General features: G+C 42.7%; 1 protein-coding gene across 4 annotated transcripts; it reads right to left on the bottom strand.

Annotated features, from left to right (window-relative positions):
• Nucleotides 1–835: 835 nt before the first annotated feature.
• Nucleotides 836–23,473, bottom strand: LOC110530237 (fatty acid CoA ligase Acsl3). Of its 4 annotated transcripts, none has more exons than XM_021613133.3 (15): nucleotides 23,207–23,473; nucleotides 17,233–17,776; nucleotides 15,185–15,362; nucleotides 14,992–15,101; nucleotides 14,468–14,606; nucleotides 13,974–14,124; nucleotides 12,324–12,447; nucleotides 12,075–12,146; nucleotides 11,789–11,928; nucleotides 8,196–8,368; nucleotides 7,784–7,858; nucleotides 7,409–7,600; nucleotides 6,916–7,030; nucleotides 5,270–5,427; nucleotides 836–5,093 (listed from the first exon to the last, which is right to left on the bottom strand). In XM_021613133.3, the coding sequence occupies exons 2-15, from the start codon at nucleotides 17,593–17,595 to the stop codon at nucleotides 4,936–4,938; spliced, it is 2,148 nt and encodes a 715-aa protein (XP_021468808.1). In that variant the 5' UTR covers nucleotides 17,596–17,776; nucleotides 23,207–23,473; the 3' UTR covers nucleotides 836–4,935. The 4 variants fall into 4 exon arrangements, 2 of the variants coding, with proteins under 2 accessions (XP_021468808.1, XP_090038272.1); XM_090182146.1 differs by lacking the exon at nucleotides 23,207–23,473 and adding an exon at nucleotides 22,395–22,495; XR_016482503.1 differs by lacking the exons at nucleotides 836–5,093; nucleotides 5,270–5,427; nucleotides 6,916–7,030; nucleotides 7,409–7,600; nucleotides 7,784–7,858 and adding an exon at nucleotides 8,453–8,581 and having other exon boundaries at nucleotides 8,235–8,368.
• Between the last annotated feature and the right edge of the window lie 575 nt (nucleotides 23,474–24,048).

Genomic DNA, 24,048 nt, shown 5'->3' with positions numbered 1-24,048 from the left:
TTGTTGCGCACAATTCTTTCCTGTGACTGTTTCATGCTGTTGGAATGAATGGAGTGTAAGAGAAGTCACTGCAAGTGTCTCAAGAGGAGTTGGGATATGCAAGAAACACTTTTATTACACACTTGTGTCTAACAGGACAAATATAAGTACCCCCCCCCCTAATAACAGTGACACGCACCTCATAGGTCACATCTTGCCATCACAGCAGCAAGATTTGTGACCTGTTGCCACAAGGAAAGTGAAGCACAAACTCTACTGTAAATACAAAATTATATTTATTTGTATTTTCCCCTTTCGTACTTCAACTATTTGCACATTGTTACAACACTGTACATCGTCATAACATTTGAAATGGCTCTATTCTTTTGAAACTGAGTAATGTTTACTGTTCATTTGTTTTTCCCTTTTGTTTATTATCTATTTAAATTTGCTTTGGCAATATACACGTTTCCCATGCCAATAAAGCCCTTTGAATTGGTAGGGAGGGAACTCTGAGTGTCCTTTTTTTTTTATCTCAGAGGAAGAGGGCCTCTGTCTCAGCTCCTTAATGCTCAGAGAATGTTCCTGTTACAGACTCCTTTACCCCAGCCAGTCCCTCTCACGCCAGCTGGTATCCCACACACCCCACAGTAACTCCATACACACCTTGGCTTCGTTGCCATATAACACGCTTCGGGACACGATTCGAATTAAGCCGTTGTGTTAGCCAGCACTGTCTGGAATGTTATACATACACTCACAGACAGATCAAAATCATTCTAATTCAAAAAAAGGCATATCCACGTTAACAAGAATCAATATAATCCATGAATGAAACAGAATGAACATATGGGCATTTTTAGACCAATCACAACTTTTATTTTCATGACAATTTTCCAAGGCCAAATTACCAATAAATAAGGAAGGAAACATTTGCAAACAGCCCATGATGTCACAAGGCCAGTAACCCACGCTAAACGAGAAGGAAAAAGACCCACCCCAAAAAACTGGTGAACAACAAAGACCAAATAGGTTTAAATGAGGTTTTACACCTGCACAACTGGTATATCTTTAGGAAATTTGATCATATTAACCCCTCCCCTTCCAACATATTTACTATGAGAAACAATGCGAGAGGTCAAATTAATCTGTACACCAAACTTTGTTCCTTGTCTTTAGGTACATCAGTAGTTAAAGTGGATGACTTCACTACTAAGACATGTAATGTAGGTATGTACACTACCGTGATCAATTCGCCTTTTAAAACAATAAACTTGGATTAGCTAACACAACATGTCATTGTAACACAGGAGTGATGGTTGCTGATAATGGGCCTCTGTACGGCTATGTAGATATTCCATATAAAATCTGCCGTTTCCAGCTACCATAGACATTTACAACATTAACAATGTCTACACTGTATTTCTGATCAATTTTATGTTATTTTAATAAACAAAATATTTTGCTTTTCTTGCAAAAAAAAAGGAAATTTCTCAGTGACCCTAAACCATTGAATGGTAGTGTATGTAGGCGTGTGTGTATGTATGTGTATATGTCTGTGCGTATAACCTCAGAGAAACACTCAAGATACAGCACTTTGTATATTCCTATGAACAAATCTTCTTAACCAATTGTGGCCTGGTATGGGATAGCAAAGCAGCAGACTGGACAGACATTGGTTGGTAAATTGAATACAAAGAACCAATGAAATATCAGGAACTGTAAGAAGAACGGGAACCAGCCTGCACCTGGGTTCCTCGTTCATAACATTATCAGTGTTTTGGACTACTTCCCAAAACCGAGGGTCCTTTTCAAATGCTGAAATATCCCTTGTGCTAAATATCCAAGCCGTTCTTCTTCTACGGTATATACTGTACATTGCTCATACACAGTAATTCATTTGCAGACAATACATTTATGGCAGCCTTTAATGTACGTGGAATTCCAAACGAGATTGGCCCAGAGACATTTATGATGCTTTTAATCTTCCTGAAATGAAATCAATAAAAACTTCATTTTGTCTGGAATACCATTGACATCTGTACCCAAAATAATTATTGAGAAATAACTCATTTAAAAGTTGGGAAATGTGTGAAATTTTGGCCTTACCCGGGCCTTATCGTAAATGTCTCAAAAAGTCCCCTTTTTGAATTTTGTTCAGTATTGGAAATGGTTTAAAAACAATATACTCTACAAGTACATAACATTTCCAGAGTGGTCGCTCTGCTACTTTTGAAATGATGATCTCTTTTTGGAGCATCTACAACACAGTTCATGTGGGAACGGATCCAGAACTCCCTCTGCTGGTGATTTGCACGGTTGGTTATGTCCTATAACGTCCATTAATGTATAAAATGGGTCATATCTTCAAAAGGCCTGGGGCAAAGCAAAAATGTCATGAACTTTCCAACTTTTAAATCAATGATTTCAACTTTAAAAAGGTATGCCAAACCTCCTTACCCCAAAGTACCTTTCCAAGGATGACATATCTCTGAGCAAATCTCATATGGAATTGCCCACATGACTTTTCATCTTGGACTTTATTTCTGAATACATTATACGTCACAAATGTATATAGTGCATTCACAAGGAATCATGCAACCCAAATAACTTCCCGGAGACATACATCTGTTCACCTGTAGTGCCTTATTCTTCACCATTGTATTTTTCTTTTACAAGGCCAAAATATTAGTCTTCATTACTATAATTGGTACAGTACTTTCACAATACAGAAAAATAAGTATAGAGTCATATTACTGCCGACAAATCTGAATGAATTCAAGATGATTGAATTCAGATTACATTTCTGTTGGCACTAATATCACACCGTAAAGAGGCTATATGTTACTACTTCTACAACAATGTTTTCTGTCCGTCCGCCTGTCCTCCAGGTTCTCTTTGTACATTTAATTGGAAAGAGACAGGCCCCGCACCCACACATTCATACACTGTGAAGGGGCTCGCTCTCTCTGTGCATTTTTCCTTTACATACTTTAGGTTTTAGAATTTGTATTTCGTATAAATATTGCACATTCAATCTGCATTTCATATTTCATCAATAATAGCAACAGTAACTAGAGCTATGACAAAGAAATAGGACAATGCATTCCTGTAATACGAACAGGGATATCGGGGTAGATAGGACTACCGTTGGATGACACACACACACACAGTCTGCCGAAGAGCAACTAAAAAAAGGCAAACGGCTACAGATCTGGACTGGGAGCCATTGGCTCTCTTAGGAGACGTCCATGCGGTACACAATGTCATTAAAGACAATCTACGTGGTTTTATGGAACCAGATCGTCCAGGTGATAACATGGTTTATGGAGCCACAGACCTGGTTTAGCAGGACACTGTGTATGTAACATCGTTTTGCTGGAGGAAACATTGAAAGGTAACAGACTTCTACAGGTCAGGTGGGGTTGGCATGCAGCGGGCTTCACAGAGACATAGGGAACTTGGAACAAGCTCACGGTCAGAGAACGAACGCGCGCACACACACACACACACACACACACACACACACACACACACACAAACATCAGCACAAATCACACATACACACCCCTGTAAATTTGGACATTACTATACAGATTATGTTTCAAAGATGAACCAGTGGCAGAGACGGCCTCCTACTGGTTAAGTGACACAGTAGGATTGGTGTCGCGTGCTGAGAAGTTGCCCTTTAGGCACAGATCAAGGTTCAGCTTGTCCTCTCCCCATCCTAGCCTCAACCACAGGGAAGAGAAACTAAACTTCGATCAGCTTTACAGGGCAACTGCATCCTACTTCCCCGTAGCCCCCCCCCCCCCCCATCATTACTTACCTGGTCCCAGATAATTTCTTGCCTGGGTCAACTCATGACATCTCACAAATAGTCAAGAGGAGGTGGCTAAAGTAAAAACCGATCCAGGATCAGGCTACATTACGAGAAACAGGTTCCACCAGCCAACCCAGGCACATCACATCAGCCCGTAGCCACACATGGGCACAGAGCAGGGAGGAGATTCCATCACTGGCACTCTGTAACAGAGTGACATAGGACTTAATCTAGTCAAGTCAGTAAACACATACTCTTCCATAGAATAGAAGCAACCTTCAGGACCTAGAGGCAGACGAGGGAAATGTGAGTTTGGTAACAGATAAATGAGAAACAAACCATTCAGAAAAAAACAAGAAATAAGGAAAGCAAATAAAAAATGCGAGTTGCGTTACAAAAATCTTATGGTTTCGCAAAACACTAATTTCTCTCAGACACAAGATGTTCATCGAATAGGTTTCGGAAACGAACCAAGACAAACCGATTACGTTAAAAAAAGAAAGACAACGAAACATGAACAAAACATCACCACATCCCAAAACATTTATACAATAAAAGGGATCCCTGCATAGATTCAAACCTGGATGTGGAACGTTTAAACCGAAGGGCCTCATTTTTCAGAGTCGTATTCATTAGTGCACAACATAGCAAAACGTTTCTTGTTGGACAAGTTCAGGTAGTCCCTCCCTGTTTCAGTCAGTTTTCTTCCGTTTGATGCCTAATGAACACGATCCAGGCCACATTCACACAAAAAAAAACATCCTTTCTACTATCAGGTGTCTGGACTACACACAGAGGCCGAAGAACATGCTAGATGGAGGATAGGAGAGAGAAGGGAAGGAGAAAAGGAGGAGAGGAGCGGGACAAGATTAACGTGTCATTTTCCGTGTCACGGCCGAGTCACGCCATGATGCCAGCGTCGTCATAGCAACACACAGACCCCGAAAAACTTTTGACGAAGACAAGCAACTGATGCTCCTCCAACTGGCTTGGCCCCTCTGTCTTGGGAAGGTGGGGGGGTGGGGGGCTGTGTCTGTTTGTGTGTAACTTGCCGCCGTACATTCTCTCCAGTTTTCATGTCATCTAGATAGCGTGTGTTAGATTCCTTGCGTATGCCTGTGTGTGCGTGTGTGTTACTTGCCACCGTACATTCTCTCGATGTCTTCCTGATAGTGTGATTTGAGCTCCTTGCGTTTGAGTTTGAATGCGTCGGTCACCAGGCCAGTCTCCGGTGTCCAAGGCTCTGCACTCAGACGGATCTTCCTCGGAATCTCAAAGCGCTCCAGTTTGGCTGTGGGGGGAGAAACAACACCGGACTTTAGAGACCAATGCATGGGCTGGGGTTGAGAAATGCTATTCAACGCTAGGGCCAAAAAGATGGAGAAACAGTACTCATATGTTACAACCAGAAATCTCTATTCCTCCCTCCACCCGTCTCTCATCGTCTTCTCCATCCCTCGGTCCTACCTGACAGAGCGGCCTCTGTGATGATGTGGAGAACGTCTCTCTCCATGTCAGGGTTGTTACAGATCTCCTCCCAGCTGCCCCGTAACCCTCGCTGCTCTGCCAGCGCCATTAACTGCTTCTGATTGGGCACCACGAAGCCAATCACGTACGACTGGTCACTGGGACGGAGAGAGTTAAGGAAATGGAGAGATAATAGTGTTATTGTTTTATTTAGAAAACACAGTTGATTTGTATAATTCCTTTTTATATTATCATCATCATCATTCTAGTTATTATTATAATGAAAGACAAAGATGGAGAGAGAAAGACAGGCCAGAATAGGATGAAGGATAGAGAGAGCAATGAGTCAGAAAGACAAAGAGAGACAGGAGAGAGGTAGAAAGTGGGTGACACAGACAGCAGATGGAGACATTGTGACTAGAGACAGAACAAGTTGACAAGGAGAAACAGACAATCAACGTTTTGTACTGAGTGTACAAAACATTAAGAACACTTGCTCTTTTCTTGACAGACTGACCAGGTGAAAGCTATGATCCCTTATTGATGTCACCTGTTAAATACACTTCATCGTGTAGGTGAAGGGGAGGAGACAGGTTAAGAAGGATTTTTAAGCCTTGAGACATTGATTGTGTCTGTGTGCCATTCAGGGGGTGAATATTTAAGTGCCTTTGAACGGGGTATGGTAGTAGGTGCCAGAGGCACCGTTTTGTGTAGTGAACAGGGCACGACAAAACAGTTCTCTCAGGAGACTGAAAAGATTTGGCATGGGTCCTCAGATCCTTAAAAGGCTCCACAGCTGCACCATCGAGAGCACCCTGACTGGTTGCATCACTGCCTGGTATGGCCACTGCTCAGCCTCCAAGACACTACAGAGGGTAGTGCGAACAGCCCAGTACATCACTGGGGCCAAGCTTCCTGCCATCCAGGACCTCTATACCAGGCGGTGTCAGAGGAAGGCCCTAAACATTTTCAAAGACTCCAGCACCCTAGTCATAGACTGTTCTCTCTGCTACCGCACGGCAAGCGATGCCAGAGCGACAAGTCTAGGTCCAAGAGGCTTCTAAACAGCTTCTACCCCCAAGCCATAAGACTCCAGAACATCTAATCAAATGGCTACCCAGAATATTTGCATTGCCCCCCCTCTTTTACACTGCTGCTACTCTCTGTTATTATCTATGCATAGTCACTTTAATAACTCTACCTACATGTACATATTACCTCAATTACCATGACTAACCAGTGCCCCCTGTATATAGTCTCGCGATCGTTTTTTTACTGCTGCTCTTTAATGACTGTTACTTTTATTTCTTATACTTATTTGTATTTTTTAAACTTCATTGTTGGTTAGGGGCTTGTAAGTAAGCATTTCACTGTTGTATTCGGCGCATGTGACTGATACAACTTGATTTGAGAACTGCAACGCTGCAGGGTTTTTCACACTCAACAGTTTCCCGTGTGTATCAAGAATGGTCCACCACCCAAAGGACCACCAGCCAACTTGACACAACTGCAGGAAGCATTGGAGTCAACATGGGCCGGCATCTCTGAGTGACACTTTCTAGCAAGGTGTTCTTAATGTTTTGTACACTCAAGGGTTATAAAGAGACTCCTGTCACCCGAGCGGTATATCATATGTGCATTGTTACCTGTTTGCGTAGGCGCAGATGTTGTCTACGAAAGGGCAGTTCTTCAGCATGGCCTCCACCTTCCCCAGAGACACATACTCCCCAGCCTGGAGCTTCACCAGATCCTTCTTACGATCTACACAGAAGGAACACAAATGATTGCTAAGGTAGATTTATATACATCTGCCTTTGGGAGGAATTTATCTGTCGTTTATATACGTGAATCCTTTCATATGTGATTGTTTTTAACAGAGACGAGTATGAAGTGAAGTGGATACAGAGAGAAGGGGAGGAGTATGGCTGGTAGATTCGTGTCCACGCAGACAAGGGTGGTGACCTTAACCACAAGGTCACCCTCAGTTAACTGTACTGGTATGCATTGTTAGTTCACCTGGGAAAAATTTGGAGGATCTGGCGCTTTCATCCTGACTCGTATGTATTTAAATCCACAGATAGACAGACAACATATCATAGGGCTCTCTCTAAAAACGGCTCTTTTTTCTGGGATGCTCACCGATAATCTTGAGGCACCCGTCTGGGTGAAATTCCCCGATGTCTCCTGTACAGAACCAGCGCTGGCCGTTGCTGTCCACGAAGAAGTCCTCGCGGTTCTTCACCTCGTTCTTGTAGTAACCCATAGTCACGTTGGGCCCGCCGATTACAATCTCCCCTCTCGGGTGTGGCTTGTCTGTGCTGTAGTAACCGCCTGGAGAAGATCAGGAGAAGAGGACGCGGTCTATGCCCAAAGCATCTTCAGCCCCACGTCCATCCCTTCCAATATAACTTTCATCCACCCTAGCCCCCAACCCCACTCACCGCCACCCTCCCAGCCCTCACCCTCCCCCTAATATCACCGATTCTGCAGTCACAGTGCTACGGAGGGACTCACCCTCCTCCCAGTCCTTGAGGGTGATCTCGGAGCAGATCAGAGGAGCGCCGACCCGGCCTGTGCTGTAGTCCCACACTGACAAATAGAGAGAGGAAAATAATACACGTGAGAACAACATAGCATATCACATTACTGTGTACAATCACCTGGCTTTCTCTATTGTGCCCCCCATTCCTCTCTTCCATCAGGCAGCAGTCTACACATTTCCTTCTCTTTTACCCTCTCTCCCTTCTTCTTGGACCTACCGCCTCCATCCACCCTCCCTCACCCTCTCTCTCTCGCTGATGGTGCCAGCTCCGCAGGTCTCGGTGAGGCAGTAGCCCCGGCTGACTTCCTCCTTCCCACCCTCTTGACTCCGTTCCATCCCCCTTACTCGTTCCCTCCCTTCCCTCTCTCCTTCCCGCTCTCTTACTCTCGCTGATGGTGCCAGCTCCGCAGGTCTCGGTGAGGCCGTAGCCCTGGCCCACGGGACAGCAGAGACAGATGTTCATGAAGCGCTGGGTGGCAGCGGAGAGGGGCGCTCCGCCTGACAACAGCACCCTCATGTGACCCCCCAGCAACGAGCGCACTTTCCTAAACACCAGACTGGAGAGAGAGAAGGAAAGAGGATGACAGTGAGTCAGAGGATGAGAATAACACCAAGGTAAACAACAAGTCATTCATAATAACCTCTGTGTGAACCTTAGGTTTCTGTTTAACGCAGGCACCGGCCACAGCAATATCGAGAATGTCGGTGTGCGAGTCTCCATTAAGGCTGTTGCGTTGCATTATTGCATATGTCTATATATGAGCCCAAGCCTGAAAAAAACCCAGAATTAAAATAATGATTATGACATTCAGTATACAATACATAGCTTACCGCATATTACGCACCGCAGAAAAACATTTTAAGAAATGATTTAAAACTTCTTTAATTGGTCTAACCTATATTAAAAAAATAAACAAATTCTAGTAATTGCCTTTGATTGTAGACTGTATTAATATGCATACTGGATGGACTGGTTACCTTGTGCTAGGCTCCAACATTTCTATCCATGAGTCTGGGAAAGAACATAGAGGCCTAGGTAATGCTGTTGGTGCATTGATTGTGCAGGGCAGATTACAGTTCACCTACAATATTGAATTTATATTTGATTTTGAATAGCCTAGTAAGAGAGATTTTTTTGGGTGATACATTACCTTCAGCTACAGAATATCTCACCACCGTGCGTTTCCATCTCCGCCCCTCTCTCCTTTCTCAAGCGCGCAGAGAGAGGGGCTGTCGACAGTTTAATTAAACACTCTATATTTCATTGTGAAAACATGTTATTTTCGATGTTCTCGAACAGATTTCACTAGGTTTCCTAAATTACAGTGCCTTGCGAAAGTATTCGGCCCCCTTGAACTTTGCGACCTTTTGCCACATTTCAGGCTTCAAACATAAAGATATAAAACTGTATTTTTTTGTGAAGAATCAACAACAAGTGGGACACAATCATGAAGTGTAACGACATTTATTGGATATTTCAAACTTTTTTAACAAATCAAAAACTGAAAAATTGGGCGTGCAAAATTATTCAGCCCCCTTAAGATAATACTTTGTAGCGCCACCTTTTGCTGCGATTACAGCTGTAAGTCGCTTGGGGTATGTCTCTATCAGTTTTGCACATCAAGAGACTGACATTTTTTCCCATTCCTCCTTGCAAAACAGCTCGAGCTCAGTGAGGTTGGATGGAGAGCATTTGTGAACAGCAGTTTTCAGTTCTTTCCACAGATTCTCGATTGGATTCAGGTCTGGACTTTGACTTGGCCATTCTAACACCTGGATATGTTTATTTTTGAACCATTCCATTGTAGATTTTGCTTTATGTTTTGGATCATTGTCTTGTTGGAAGACAAATCTCCGTCCCAGTCTCAGGTCTTTTGCAGACTCCATCAGGTTTTCTTCCAGAATGGTCCTGTATTTGGCTCCATCCATCTTCCCATCAATTTTAACCATCTTCCCTGTCCCTGCTGAAGAAAAGCAGGCCCAAACCATGATGCTGCCACCACCATGTTTGACAGTGGGGATGGTGTGTTCAGCTGTGTTGCTTTTACGCCAAACATAACGTTTTGCATTGTTGCCAAAAAGTTCAATTTTGGTTTCATCTGACCAGAGCACCTTCTTCCACATGTTTGGTGTGTCTCCCAGGTGGCTTGTGGCAAACTTTAAATGACACTTTTTATGGATATCTTTAAGAAATGGCTTTCTTGCCACTCTTCCAAAAAGGCCAGATTTGTGCAATATACGACTGATTGTTGTCCTATGGACAGAGTCTCCCACCTCAGCTGTAGATCTCTGCAGTTCATCCAGAGTGATCATGGGCCTCTTGGCTGCATCTCTGATCAGTCTTCTCCTTGTATGAGCTGAAAGTTTAGAGGGACGGCCAGGTCTTGGTAGATTTGCAGTGGTCTGATACTCCTTCCATTTCAATATTATCGCTTGCACAGTGCTCCTTGGGATGTTTAAAGCTTGGGAAATCTTTTTGTATCCAAATCCGGCTTTAAACTTCTTCACAACAGTATCTCGGACCTGCCTGGTGTGTTCCTTGTTCTTCATGATGCTCTCTGCGCTTTTAACGGACCTCTGAGACTATCACAGTGCAGCTGCATTTATACGGAGACTTGATTACACACAGGTGGATTGTATTTATCATCATTAGTCATTTAGGTCAACATTGGATCATTCAGAGATCCTCACTGAACTTCTGGAGAGAGTTTGCTGCACTGAAAGTAAAGGGGCTGAATAATTTTGCACGCCCAATTTTTCAGTTTTTGATTGTCGTTCCACTTCATGATTGTGTCCCACTTGTTGTTGATTCTTCACAAAAAAATACAGTTTTATATCTTTATGTTTGAAGCCTGAAATGTGGCAAAAGGTCGCAAAGTTCAAGGGGGCCGAATACTTTCGCAAGGCACTGTAAGCCCTGGGTAGATGCAGGAACAGGGTTGGAGAGCCCATGGCATAGAGAGTATGGGCGGAATATCACCTGTCATGAAGTGAGAGGCTGCATGCTCCTCAAACAGTGGTTGATGCCTGGAGTGAAATAACAGCAGTAGCCTACCCCAACCAACAGGGGGGAAAGCGGCCTCCAGTCGCTGTTCGTGTGCATAGTCTTTTTTTCTTCCTGCCCATTTGATAAGTGGCCATTCTAAATATTAACTCATGTAATATATTAGTAAAGACAAAATTACACTGAGAATAGTCTGATGGGTGATAATATGATCTCTTGATGAGAGAACGGTCTGTGCAGCCTGAGGCAAGGAACAGAGCGCAAGCTTTTCTTTGCGACGTTCTTAAATCACCAACAGCCTTTAGCCGGTCCATGAGGCCCCATTACATGTTTTGATTTAGAAGACATTCTAAGGTTTGTATCTCTCACAAGTTGCCAAATTACTCAATCTAGCGTATAGGACCCGTTTCAAATGATCACTTTTACGCTCAACAGAGCCACTTCATCTGCGCACTCGATCCAGAAAGGGAAAAATATCCTTTCTATTTTATTCAGCCAAGTTCAATTATATTCTTCTTACTATAAAATCATATAATATAAAATAATGGCATGGGACTTATGAGCATAACGTGTCAGCTAAACCAACAAGCCTACAGCCAACAGGATAACATACAGTAGACCAACACATATTCTGTTCTTCAGAAATACATTTTCTTCATATCATGTTTCTTTAGACCTACCTAAAATAAATCATGGATTTATGGTGATGGTGTATATTCAATTGATTTATAGACTTGTTAAAAATGTAGATTCCAAAGACACATCAGCAGCGTGTATGTGTGAAGGCCTGGAGAAGCTAAACATGTTTATGTTTATTAACGGTCAATTACCGTGAGACCGGCAGTCTTTTGCAAGACAATAACTGGCTGACACAATGTCATGGCCGCCACAGACCTAGTTCAACCTCCTGGAGACTCTCTATCAATCATTACCCATTGACTGTGTGTGTGTGTGTTACAGGTGTGTGTATTACCTGTCACAGAGCGGGGTCTTGTAGCCCTTGGTGATCTGTTCCATCTTGTAGTTGTAGGCCAACACAAAGAGGGTTCTCTGCACACTGCTCATCTCCTCCACCTTGGTCATCACATTCTTATAGATCCGATCCATGATCTCCTACAGGAGGGAGAACGAGGGACAGAGAAGGAAAGAGGACAAAACACCACTTCAAATAAAATAAAATGAAATATGTGCGTATCTTACAGAATATTAACTGCTTATATATATATATATATATATTCTACGGTGGCTTTAGTGCTTACCGGTACAGCAGCCATGAGTGTAGGTTTTAGAACACTGGTGTCTCCTTTACTGCCCTTCTTAATCTTAGTCGACTGGGGAGGAAGAGAAGAGAGGAGAGAGATGGATCAGACTAGGAGTAGAGCACAGCTAGGTCTGTTCTATAATAGAGGAGGATGTCCAATAGAGGGTTCCTACATACCGCATGTGTTGTTGAGCCTTGGTTTACTGTCTCGCTCTGTGTGTGTGTGTGTGTGTGTGTGTGTGTTCACCTGGTCTGCTAGCGTCTGTGGGGAGGAGTATCCGATGCAACAGCCGTGAGAGATACACACCATCTCTGCACTCAGCTCCAGAACATGGGCCAGTGGCAGGTACCCAATGTAGGTGTCTGTCTCACTGCACGAATGGAAACAACAAAAACATTTTTATTCAACTGCCAAACATACAGAAACTATATATATATATATATATATATATATATATGGAATCATGTAGTAACCAAATACCAAATGTGTTAAACAAATCAAAATATATTTCATATTTGAGATTCTTCAAAGTAGCCAGCCTTTGCCTTGACAGCTTTGCACGCTCTTGGCATTCTCTCAACCAGCTTTAGTCCCCTAGAATGCATTTCAATTAGCAGGTGTGTCTTTCTTTCCTTCTTAATGCATTTGATCCAATCAGTTGTGTTGTGACAAGGTAAGGGTGGTATATAGAATATATATAGAAGATATATATAGAAGATAGCCCTATTTGGTAAAAGACCAAGTCCATATTATGTCAGGAACAGGTCAAATAAGCAAAGAGAAATGACAGTCCATCATTACTTTAAGACATGTAGGTCAGTCAATGTGGAAAATTTCAAGAACTTTGAAAGTGCAGTCGCAAAAACCATCAAGCGCTATGATGAAACTGGCTCTCATGAGGACCACCACAGGAATGGAAGACCCAGAGTTACCTCTGCTGCAGAGGATAAGTTCATTATAGTTACCAGCCTCAGAAATTGCAGTCCAAATAAGTGCTTCACAGAGTTCAAGTAACAGACATCTCAACACCAACTGTTCAGATAAGACTGCGTGAATCAGGCCTTCATGGTCAAATTGCTGCAAATAAACCACTATTAAAGGAAACCAAATAAGAAGAAGAGACTTGCTTGGGCCAAGAAACACGAGCAATGGACATTAGTCTGATGAGTCCAAATTTGAGATTTTTGGTTCCAACCGCTATGTCTTTGTGAGACGCAGAGTAGGTGAACGGATGATCTCTGCATGTGTGGTTCCCACCGTGAAGCATTGAGGAGGTGGTGTGATGGTGCTTGCTGGTGACGCTGTGGTGATTTATTTCAAATTCAAGGCACACTGAAGGAAAAGCAGTCAACAAGTGCCCAGCTTATGTGGGAACTCCTTCAAGAGTGTTGGAAAAACATTCCTCAAGAAGCAGGTTGAGAGAAAGCCCAAGAGAGTGCAAAGCTGTCATCAAGGATACTTTGAAGAATCTCAAATATAAAATATATTTTGATTTGTTTAACACTTTTTTTCTTACTACATGATTCCATGTGTTATTTCATAGTTTTTATCCCTTAACTATTATTTTACAATGTAGAAAATAACCCTTGAATGAGGAGGTGTCCAAACTTTGACTGGTACTAATATAGAGAAGAGAAGAGAAGATGAAGAGCAGGACACTCAGAGATATTCATGAGATGAGAGAGAAAGAAAGAGATACGTTTACATTCTGTAGGGCAAATGGTGGCAGATAGAAAGAGAGAGAGAGAGACAGTGAAAACAGAGTAATGAGGAAAAGAGAAAAGGAGAAAAACAGTGATCAGGGCACACAGGGGGGGAAAGAGTGGCAGTGAGAGAGCGAAAAGTCAAAAACAATTAGCAGTCAATCTAGAAGACACCATAGTTCTCTGTACGTACTCCAGGTCTGGGATGCGCTCTGCCATGCCTGTGACGCCCGCGATGATGTTGCTATGGGAGATCATGACGCCCTTGGGGATGCCCGTGGAGCCGCTGGTGTACATGATGACAGCGATGTCAGAGGGCACGGGCCGCCGGCGCGCCACCGCCACTACAGACGCGCGCAGAGAGAGATAGAGGGAGAGAGAGAGGCAGCAGGGACGTTAAAGAAGTCACACAAAGAGACTTTTGGGTCAGAACATTGAACAATGCGGGGGGATCAGAGAACGGCTATCGATCTTTCTTTCAAGAGAGGGCATGCACATAGCACAGGGCTAATACAATCTGATAGGATATGACAGAGATGGCTATTCAGGTATAGAAAACTATGATTCTGGAAGTCAGATTACATTTGAGTTGCTAAGACCACAGGGCAGAAGTACTGTACCAAGTCAGACAACACGTAGACCCAAACACACACACGCCCCTCACACACCCACGCTCTCCCTCCTTACTGTTGTCGGGTCTGGAGCCCAGCTCTTGCACGGCATCCATGTTGTGGACCATGATGCCGCGGGGGAAGCCGGGCCAACTGGTTGGCTTACTGTCCACCACGATGATGTGCTGCAGCCGAGGCACCTCCAACAGAATGTCCTGGGAGGAGATGGCAGGATGAGAGGGAGGAGAGAGGGGGAGAGAAAGTAGCTATTGACTGGAGATTGCATTCGGACTGCATAGAATCAATGTAGTCTATGATCTACAAATCATCTCGCATTCCAAATAACTGCTCATTATGCCATTAAGACTAGCAATTCTACGCATTGCCTTGTACAAACGGATCCCCTCAAACACACTGACTGTCAACACTTAGACTGTCTGCTCAAGTACTGTAAGTGGGTAACTGTTCCAATATATATATATATATATAGAGAGAGGCAAGACTATTTAAAATGTGGGAAAATGGTATTATCTGGCTGGAGTGTGTACTGTCTCATATGGCATTGCAGGAAGTGATCAGGACAAGGCGAGCAGAGCTGACCTTGAGACGGCTGTGTAGCAGGTCTTTGCTGGTGATGATGTGGGTGATCTCAGTCTCGTTCAAACCGTGGGCAATGGCCGCTCCGCCCAGAGTAGAGTACAACGTCACCACTGTCAGAATGACACAGACTGGAGTTAGAGATTCATTGTGTGTGTTTGTCTATAGTGTGCTACTGTCTAACATAAACACTCACATGGGAAGTTGTATATGAAGCAGGCCTGTGCTGCTATCATCCACTCGGCCCTGGTCTCACAGAAGATGGCGATGTTACACTGAGGTCTCTGGCCCAGCGCGGCCAGCCCACTGCCAAAACACACTGCTGCCTGATAGGTCTCCTCATACGACATCCACTGATACTCCCCCAGGATCACCTAGAGATAACACAACCACATACACTGTTAACACTAATATACTGCTGCTTGGTAGGTCTCCTCATACGACATCCACTGATACTCCCCCAGGATCACCTAGAGATAACCTAGTGTTAACACTAATATACTGCTGCTTGGTAAGCCTCCTCGTACGACATCCATTTTCAGGAGGAGGGCTTCTTTAAAAAAAAACTAACAGGTCTGTGAGAGCCGGAATTCTTACTGGTTGGTAGGTGATCAAATACTTATGTCATGCAATAAAAGGCAAATTAATTACTTAAAAATCATACAATGTGATTTTCTGGATTTTTGTTTTAGATTCCGTCTCTCACAGTTGCTTTGTAGGTAGGAAAACCTGCCAAATCGGCAGTGTATCAAATACTTGTTCTCCCCAGCTAAGAAAAACCTTTGTCGAGCGAGAGTCGTCGGTCTATCGGTCTACATTTGAAATGCATGCATTTTTCCATAGACACCACCTATGTGTTTGAATAAGCTTGTCTGATGCGTTAGTCACATCGTTTGATTAAATAATTAAGACACACTAATGACTCAAAGAGGGAAAGCGATGGCCACGTGGTGTTAAAGAAATGAAATGACAGCGAGTGCCTGTGTGACTGAGTAAGGTTGTCGCTCTCTCTCCCCTCCTTGCTGCAGTGAACAAGCACCACAGCACAGCAAGCGTTTATCGAGCTGCACCATCATTACAGCCATTTAGTTTCTTACTTGATTCTCTGACTGAAAAGTTGTTACCCAAATCCCACATTTGTTTAGGAAAAAACATTCCCTAAACTCTTGCCGTCTTTACGTGAAACATGGTTATAATGTTTCACATTACAAAATTGGTTATAAACTCTGAACACAGCAAAATGGATGCGGAAGACCTGAAAATGAAACTTGAAATGGGGGAATGTTTGCTGGTTGCTCAGGAGGGAAAGGGGAAGTTAGATGTGTGGATGTTTCCTCCAGACGTGACATTTGGCATTCAGGCCAAAATAATTCAATCTTGGTTTCATCAGACCAGAGAATCTTGTTTCTCATGGTCTGTGAGACTTTAGGTGCCTTTTGGCAAACTCTAAGCGGGCTGTCATGTGGCTTTTACTGAGGAGTGGCTTCTGTTTGGCCACTCTACCATAAAGCCCTGATTGGTGGAGTGCTGCAGAGATGGTTGTCCTTCTTGAAGGTTCTCCCATCTCCAGAGAGGAACTTTAGAGCTCTGTCAGAATGACCATCGAGTTCATGGTCACCTCCCTGACCAAGGCCCTTCTCCCCCAATTGCTCAGTTTGGCTGAGCAGCCAGCTCTAGGAAGAGTCCTAGTGGTTCCAAACTTCTTTCATTTAAAAATGACGGAGGCAACTGTGTTCTTAGGACCTTCAATGCTGCAAAAAAAATTGGTACCCTTCCCCAGATCTGTGCTTCGACACAATGCTGTCTCTGAGCTCTACGGACAATTGCTTCGACCTAATGGCTTGGTTTTTGCTCTGACACGCACTGTTAACTGTGGGACCTTACATAGAGACAGGTGTGTGACTTTCCAAATCATGTCACATCAATTGAATTTACTGCAGGTGGACTCCAATAAAGTTGTAGAAACATCTCAACGATGAACAATGGAAACAGGATGCACCTGAGCTCAATTTCAAATCTCATAGCAAAGGGTCTAAATGCTTATATAAATAAGGTATTTCTGTTTTCTATTTTTAAGAAATGGGTTATTGTGTGTAGATTGCTGAGGATTTTTATTTATTTAATCCATTTTAAAATAAGGCTGTAACGTAACAAAATGTGGAAAAAGTCAAGGGGTCTTGAATACTTTCCAAAGGCACTGTATCAAGAAAGATAATTAAATCCACTTTTCTCCCTCTTCCTCACCTTCTTGAAGACCTTCCCGTTGGGTTGGAGCTCGTCCTCCTCGCTCAGCACCTCTCTCGTGCCCAGGCAGTTCCTCTCTGGGAACCTGGCCGCTCCATGCTCCATCACCTTGTCCAGGGTGTCCACTCCTGGGTGCAAGGAAGACACCAGCTTCTGCTGGCTACCATCCTCATGGTTGGTCGCCCGGTAAGGGCCCGCCGGGCGACCGCTCACTGACCGTGCCTTGACCCGCCGCGCCCGGTCTAGGTTGGCTCCTGCGCCCGAGAGCAGGTACCAGGGCAGGAAGGTGATGACAGAGTAGACCCAGACAACCGAGCGGAAGACCTGCAGCAGCAGTGGGTTCATGTCCTCTTTTAGTTTCATCTTGGATGTCAGGGGTCACGGGGTGGAGTCTGAGTTGAGGTGGGTGGGGCAGGAAGTGTGAGGGATACACCCCAACACTTCTTTCGAAAACTGATTGTGTTCCTTCTCATGCACTGGTGGTTCCTCTGATAGATCTGTTTGTTGGATGGACTGACAGACAGCTTGGTTTTAGTCAGCTCGCCTGTTGTGAGAGAACAGAAAACACTTTAGAGATGAAGACCGGCATAGCGGAGAGGGAGGGAGGGATAGAAAGCGCAAATGCATTTAAAAAAATGAAACACATTAGTAATGTACCATTTGTTAGACCACCCAGCAATGAATTTAGGCTACATGGCTCTAATCTCCTTGGAATAATAGTCAAATTAGGCAAGCAGTGTAATCTCCATCAGACCAGGGTTCTCTCGAAAGAACGTAAGAGGGCCGCTGCGCCCCCTTGTGGTTGGGCTGCACCACTATGTAAAAAAATAGAGAATAATTCAAAAACACCAGGGGTCGCATTAGCATTCAAAAGTCTGCATTTTCAAAACACAGACCCGCCAAAAATCTGTTTTAATAGATTCCCCTGCCCTCTAATTAAACAAATGGACAATAAATACATGGGTCCACTCAGTGTTCTAGAATGAAGGAAAATCCAGGTCAGTTCAAGAGGGTGCTATGTGAAAACATAGTGTTATTATACTCACATACAATAATCATTCATCTGAACGATAATATAGCCTCAATATGCAAGTACTCAACTTTGTTGAAATACAAATGCTATAAGTGCGTAGGAAAAATGACAAGCTCGCGACACTCATCTGAATAAATCATTATAAATACGTTTTTTTTTTTCATTCTTCGATGTAACCACAATATAACAAATAATCGAACTCTGCTTCGAACATTAGCAAACAAACTAGTGTGAAAACAGCCACGTAAAATGTTAAACGTAAAATGTGCTCTTAATCCCCTACTTCCTCATCTCCCACACCATCCCCCGCAGACAGGCAGAGAGCGAGTGGTCTGGAGAACATGGAAGAGACGTTTTGGAACGTGTTTATTTAAATAGAAAAATGTTAGAAATGTTTTGAAAGAATCACCACCTTAGAAAGCGCTGTCCATTTCGTTGTGTTAGGCTTTGAAACAACATCAACAACATTTCTTCAAATCAATCACAGTGAGCTGAGTTTTAAAAGCACCATACTGTTATGATGATAAGTCTTTGATGTGATTTTTGATTGCACTTACATTACTGTCAGAGTGGTTAGAGGAACAACAGAGCCCTGAGTACCAGACCATTAGGACCTAATGGAGGGACAAATGAGACCTGAATAACAGGCCATTAGGACCTGATGGAGGGGCAATAGAGCCCCGAGAACCAGGCCATTAGGACCTGAAGGAGGAACAATAGAGCCCTGAGAACCAGGCCATTAGGACCTGACAGAGGAACAATAGAGCCCTGAGTACCAGGCCATTAGGACCTGACGGAGGAACAATGGAGCCCTGAGAACCAGGCCATTAGGACCTGACAGAGGAACAATAGAGCCCTGAGTACCAGGCCATTAGGACCTGAAGGAGGAACAATAGAGCCCTGAGAACCAGGCCATTAGGACCTGATGGAGGAACAATAGAGCCCTGAATACCAGACCATTAGGACCTGAAGGTAGTTAGCAAGCTGGGTACTAGCAAAGCATGTCCAGAGTGCATAAAAGGGGAATACCGTGACTCAGTCACATGGCATTTTACTGCGGTCATGACCCATGACTGCCGGTGTGGCGGTAATATGTTCCCGCAACAGCCCTATTCACAACTAGGATTGGGTTATAGATAACAATTTGAGACTGAGCTTTGTTACTATGCTGATAGTAACTGCAGGCAAGACTTGATCTAGATTTCCTCCCAATAGATGTTGCTCCAAAGAAATGAATTGATCTCAAGGGAGACTATAGCCCTAGTTGAGCATAGGGAAGTAGAATCGCCCTGTCTCACACACACTTCCCTGAAAACATTTTTCTAGGTTGTGTGGGAAGCTAGACTAACCCATGACCTTTCAAAGGAGAACTCTGAACTGTACTGTACTCTGATCAATGGTCATGCATTCTTGACTTCAAAACTTGCAGCCTATGACTCTGACACAGGTTTGTTCCATGTAATTTCAGAAAACCATGACACCCACCATCTCAGATTGTTCTGAAATCGTTTTTTGTTGTTGTTAGAAACAGATAAGATTAGCATTACGGCAACACTATTTTGTTAAAATATCATTTTATCTCTGAGAAATTAAGCTAATTGATTGCACCCAATTTATAGAATTCATATAATATTCAATAAATATAGTACCTAATATCAGTTTTTTCCTCCTGTTCAGAGAAAATAGTTATTGAAGTTGCTTGCATCCTTTACCATAAAGTAAAGTAGTGTGAAAGCACCAGGTTTTGACCAATAGATGCAGCTGTTTCTGCCATACAGCCACACTCTTTTATCCATTTTGCTGCTATCAGTGTTTGTTAAAGAGATCACACCATTTCAACTGTAACTTTGGGTAGAAAACCAATAGATTTGGCCCATGACAAAAATAAATTGTGTGGCCATCCTCACAATTCAAGCCAGTCCTCCGTGAAAGCAAATCAGTTTGTCCTCCTTTTATGCTTAATCAGTGTCCAGAAAATGGCCACTTTGTGTGTGGTTTATTCCCTCCAAAAAAGGTCCTGATGAACAAGCAAACCATTAGGCCACAGCAGTTCTAATGGTCTCAATGTTATGGTCTCAAATGGTCTTCAATGGAAATAGTTGAAAACACACACTGTATAGTGTTTTGTAATGTTGTTTTTTTAAATGTATTTTGAATTGAACCTTTATTTAACTAGGCAAGTCAATTAAGAACAAACTCTTATTTACAATGACAGCCTACCCCTGCCAAACCCTAACCCGGTAGACGCTGGACCTATTGTGCGCCGCCCTATGGGACTCCCAATCATGGCCGGTTGTGATACAGTCTGGAATTGAACCAGGTTCTGTAGTGACGCCTATTGCACTGAGATGCTGTGCCTTAGACCACTGCGCCACTCGGGAAAGTAGTGTGAATTAAACCCAACCCAATACCATGGGTGACTGACACAGATACATAGAGTTGTTTCCTAATAACTGTATTGACAAACATAAGACTGCCATGCAATTCATTATTTTATTAGTGTTGTCACAACAATGAAGTCCTTAGCGCATTTCACCATCAAAGTTTTGGGCTTCAAGGAGAAGTCTTTGTATGAGAATTGCATAGTGATAGCCTTAGAGAACAGACACTTGTTGGACTACTCAAGGAGAGTTGGTTTGACGCATTAGGTTGCTATTAAGACAAACTGAATTGCTGGCTTGAATTGTGAGTATGACCACAACATTTATTTTCATAATGAGACAAATCCATTGGTTTTCTAGCCAAAGTCACAAAGGAAATGTTGTGATCAATTTAATAAACACAGGAGACCAACACAATTGATAAAATAGTTGCGGTATAGCAGGAACAGCTGCATCTAGTGGTCAAAACCTTGTACTTTCACACTACTTTATGGCAAATAATGCAAGTGACTTGAATTAGAAATTTCTCTGAAAAGGGGAAAAAAACCATCACCAGATTCACAGGGAATACATTAAATAGTATGGAGAAGCAATACTCCAATCCACAGTTTCATACTACTTGTCAAACATAGATAACTGCAAACTGGTTGTTGGGTGGGATTGGCATGCGGTGTGGGGGATCCGCGTTAGATGTGTGTATATTCATTGGTAGGAAGAACTTTGGTGTAAATCGGATGTTGGGTACTATATGTAATATATGAATATTATCTGAATCCTATAAATTAAAATGGCCAATTTGGGTGCAATCAATTAGCTTAATTTCTCAGAGATCAAATTATATTTCAAGAAAATGTTGTTTCTGGAATGCTAATCGTATCTGTTACTAACTACAGAAACTATTTCAGAAATCTGAGATGGTGGGTGTCAAAATCCCCTTTTGAGGTGGAATGACCCACAGAGGTCACCAAGTCAGACTAGTCTAAACTAGTACAGCCACTAATGCAAAGTCTCACAGCTCTTCATCAAAGGCTTTGACAAACAAGACCAGAAATACAGGTCCAGCCTCTATGGTAGAGAGGCTGGAGAGGCTAATAAATGCTTAAGGACACACCTCAAAAGATCTCCCAGTCAAGTTTTAGGCCACTCTGAGTCTCCACTTAAATGAGTCACGGCGCAGAGTAATAACGGCTTGCAGACCACATGGCTGAACGGGAACTATGAAACTGAAATGTAGGCCTAACAGCACAGTAAACATATAGCTAGTTCTACTCCTGTAATTGTAAACAAATGAGTTGTTGTTCCGTTATTGTTAGGGATAGTCTAGGTCAAGTCTGGTTCTGGAAAACAGAACTCTCAATCAACCAGAAGACATCCTCTGCTGTGTAAACTCTACTTCCACTTGACCCCAAAGTAAAGACAAGACAATATTCCTAGAGTCCTTGAAACAGACAGACACACACAGAGAGAGATAGAGAGAGAATGTGTTGTTATATCATCTGGAGGAATCCACCACTCTGTCCACCAGTGTCATAACAAACACAGTTTGCACAACAGTTAAAGTATTTGTAACTAACAAGATGTGAATGATGCCTAATGTGGTGCCATTGCAGTATTGGCATAAGTTAATCAAATCAAAGCATCTGACCACCTTACATCCTGAACTGGTTCAGTCAGCCCATACCCACGAGACTCCAAATCTGTCATCACCTCCTATCTGAAAGGTTTCACTCTATCGATGGCCTTCTCACCATCATTATATTCTAGTTGTCGTTGTTATCTGCACAGCACACACCATCTCCTTCTCCCAGAAAGGAAACACCAAAGGCTCGTCTCCAGACATGTGTCATGTGACATTTGTGATTGTCTGTTGCCATGACGCAGTTGTTAAAGCAACGTTACCGGTATGGCGAGGACAGTTAGTCCTACTTAGCAGGGTCTATAATGCTAGATAGTGTGGCAGGCCAAAAGACAATAACGTTACCACATTGCTGGATGAACAATTTTTCCATATCTATGCAAAAATAGGCTATGCTAACTAAATATGCTACGGGTACATAGTTAACGTTCACTAACTAAAAATATAACAAACAAACCAAATAGTTAGGTAACTAACAGTTACCCAGGTCCTGATAACGTGTAATAAAACGTGATATAAATGGGGAGATCAACACACTCAAAATGCCATGATGAAACCCTTTTGTCAACACCACAGTAAGATAACGTTAACTACCGTAGTGAACTAGTTTCCTAACGTCACCAGACAGGAAAGTGCCTATCAAATATATCTAACGTTAGCATCAACAGCCCGGCATTACAGCTGTGGATGACACACACACACAGCTAACTAATAAAATAAAAAATAAAAAAAAGTTTCGAGAAAAGCAAGCCGACACTAGCTAGTAACCTATTGAGTCTCATTTCAATTACACCAAATAACATTAGATTATCCGTCGAGAGAGCTACTGGTAGCAAGCAACAAAATAGAATTGCTAGCCAGCTAACGTTAGCTAACATCGCAGCACATCTGCAAGAATCGAGAGCCCAGACAATGCAACCTCACCTCTTCATCATCCTCTATTCCTGCGTCTCTTGGAAGAATTTCGTCAATACACCAACCTCATTTGTAGGCTTTGTGACCAAATCACTCCCAAAACATCACAGCTATGGCGCCAATGTATTTATTAAACTAAGATATTTTAATGAAAATCTGCAGGCATCAACGGCCCTTGTTATCAGCCCGGAAGTGATGGGGAAACGAAACGTTGTCAAGGCAGTCCGCTTGCCTGCGATTGGATCGCTGAAGGTGGCGCGTGCTTGAGGTAGCTGTGATGTCAACAGGGTTACTGGCGGTCAGAGGAAGAGCTCCTGCCTCGTTTGGAAGGCTTGAGAAATCTTGTTGTAATAAATATATAAGACAAATTCGCCATTCACAAAACCAACTTACACCAAGAGGAAACATTTTCTGGAACATGCTTATTCTTGACATTGTCTAGAAGAATGCATGGTTAAGGCCTTACAAATATTGTATACCAAACAAATTTAAGGAAGTGCACTTTCAAATTTGACATAAGATATATCCATATACTTCTATGTTGTCCAAATTTGTGGCTATTGATGATGACGTTGATGACGTTTTCTGTGAAAAAAGGTGAGAATCTGTCTCACTTGTTCTTTGATTGTAAATTTGTGTCATAATTTTGGGAAAACCTTGCAGAACACTTATTTACCATTATGAACACTACCCATGTTTTTGACATGAAGGATATAATATGTTAGTATTGCAATGATAACAAGATCAGTGAAATGATTGTGATTTTTTAAATTCTTGTTGCCAAATACTTTATACACAAACAAAAATTACAAAATTATATACCAAAATTGCACTCATTTTTGATTGAATTT

This window comes from Oncorhynchus mykiss, chromosome 8 (genome assembly GCF_057628025.1).
Source record: "Oncorhynchus mykiss isolate SJ-2025 chromosome 8, ASM5762802v1, whole genome shotgun sequence".
Classification (NCBI taxonomy): Eukaryota; Metazoa; Chordata; class Actinopteri; order Salmoniformes; family Salmonidae; genus Oncorhynchus; species Oncorhynchus mykiss.
This window is presented reverse-complemented; position numbering and strand designations above follow the sequence as displayed.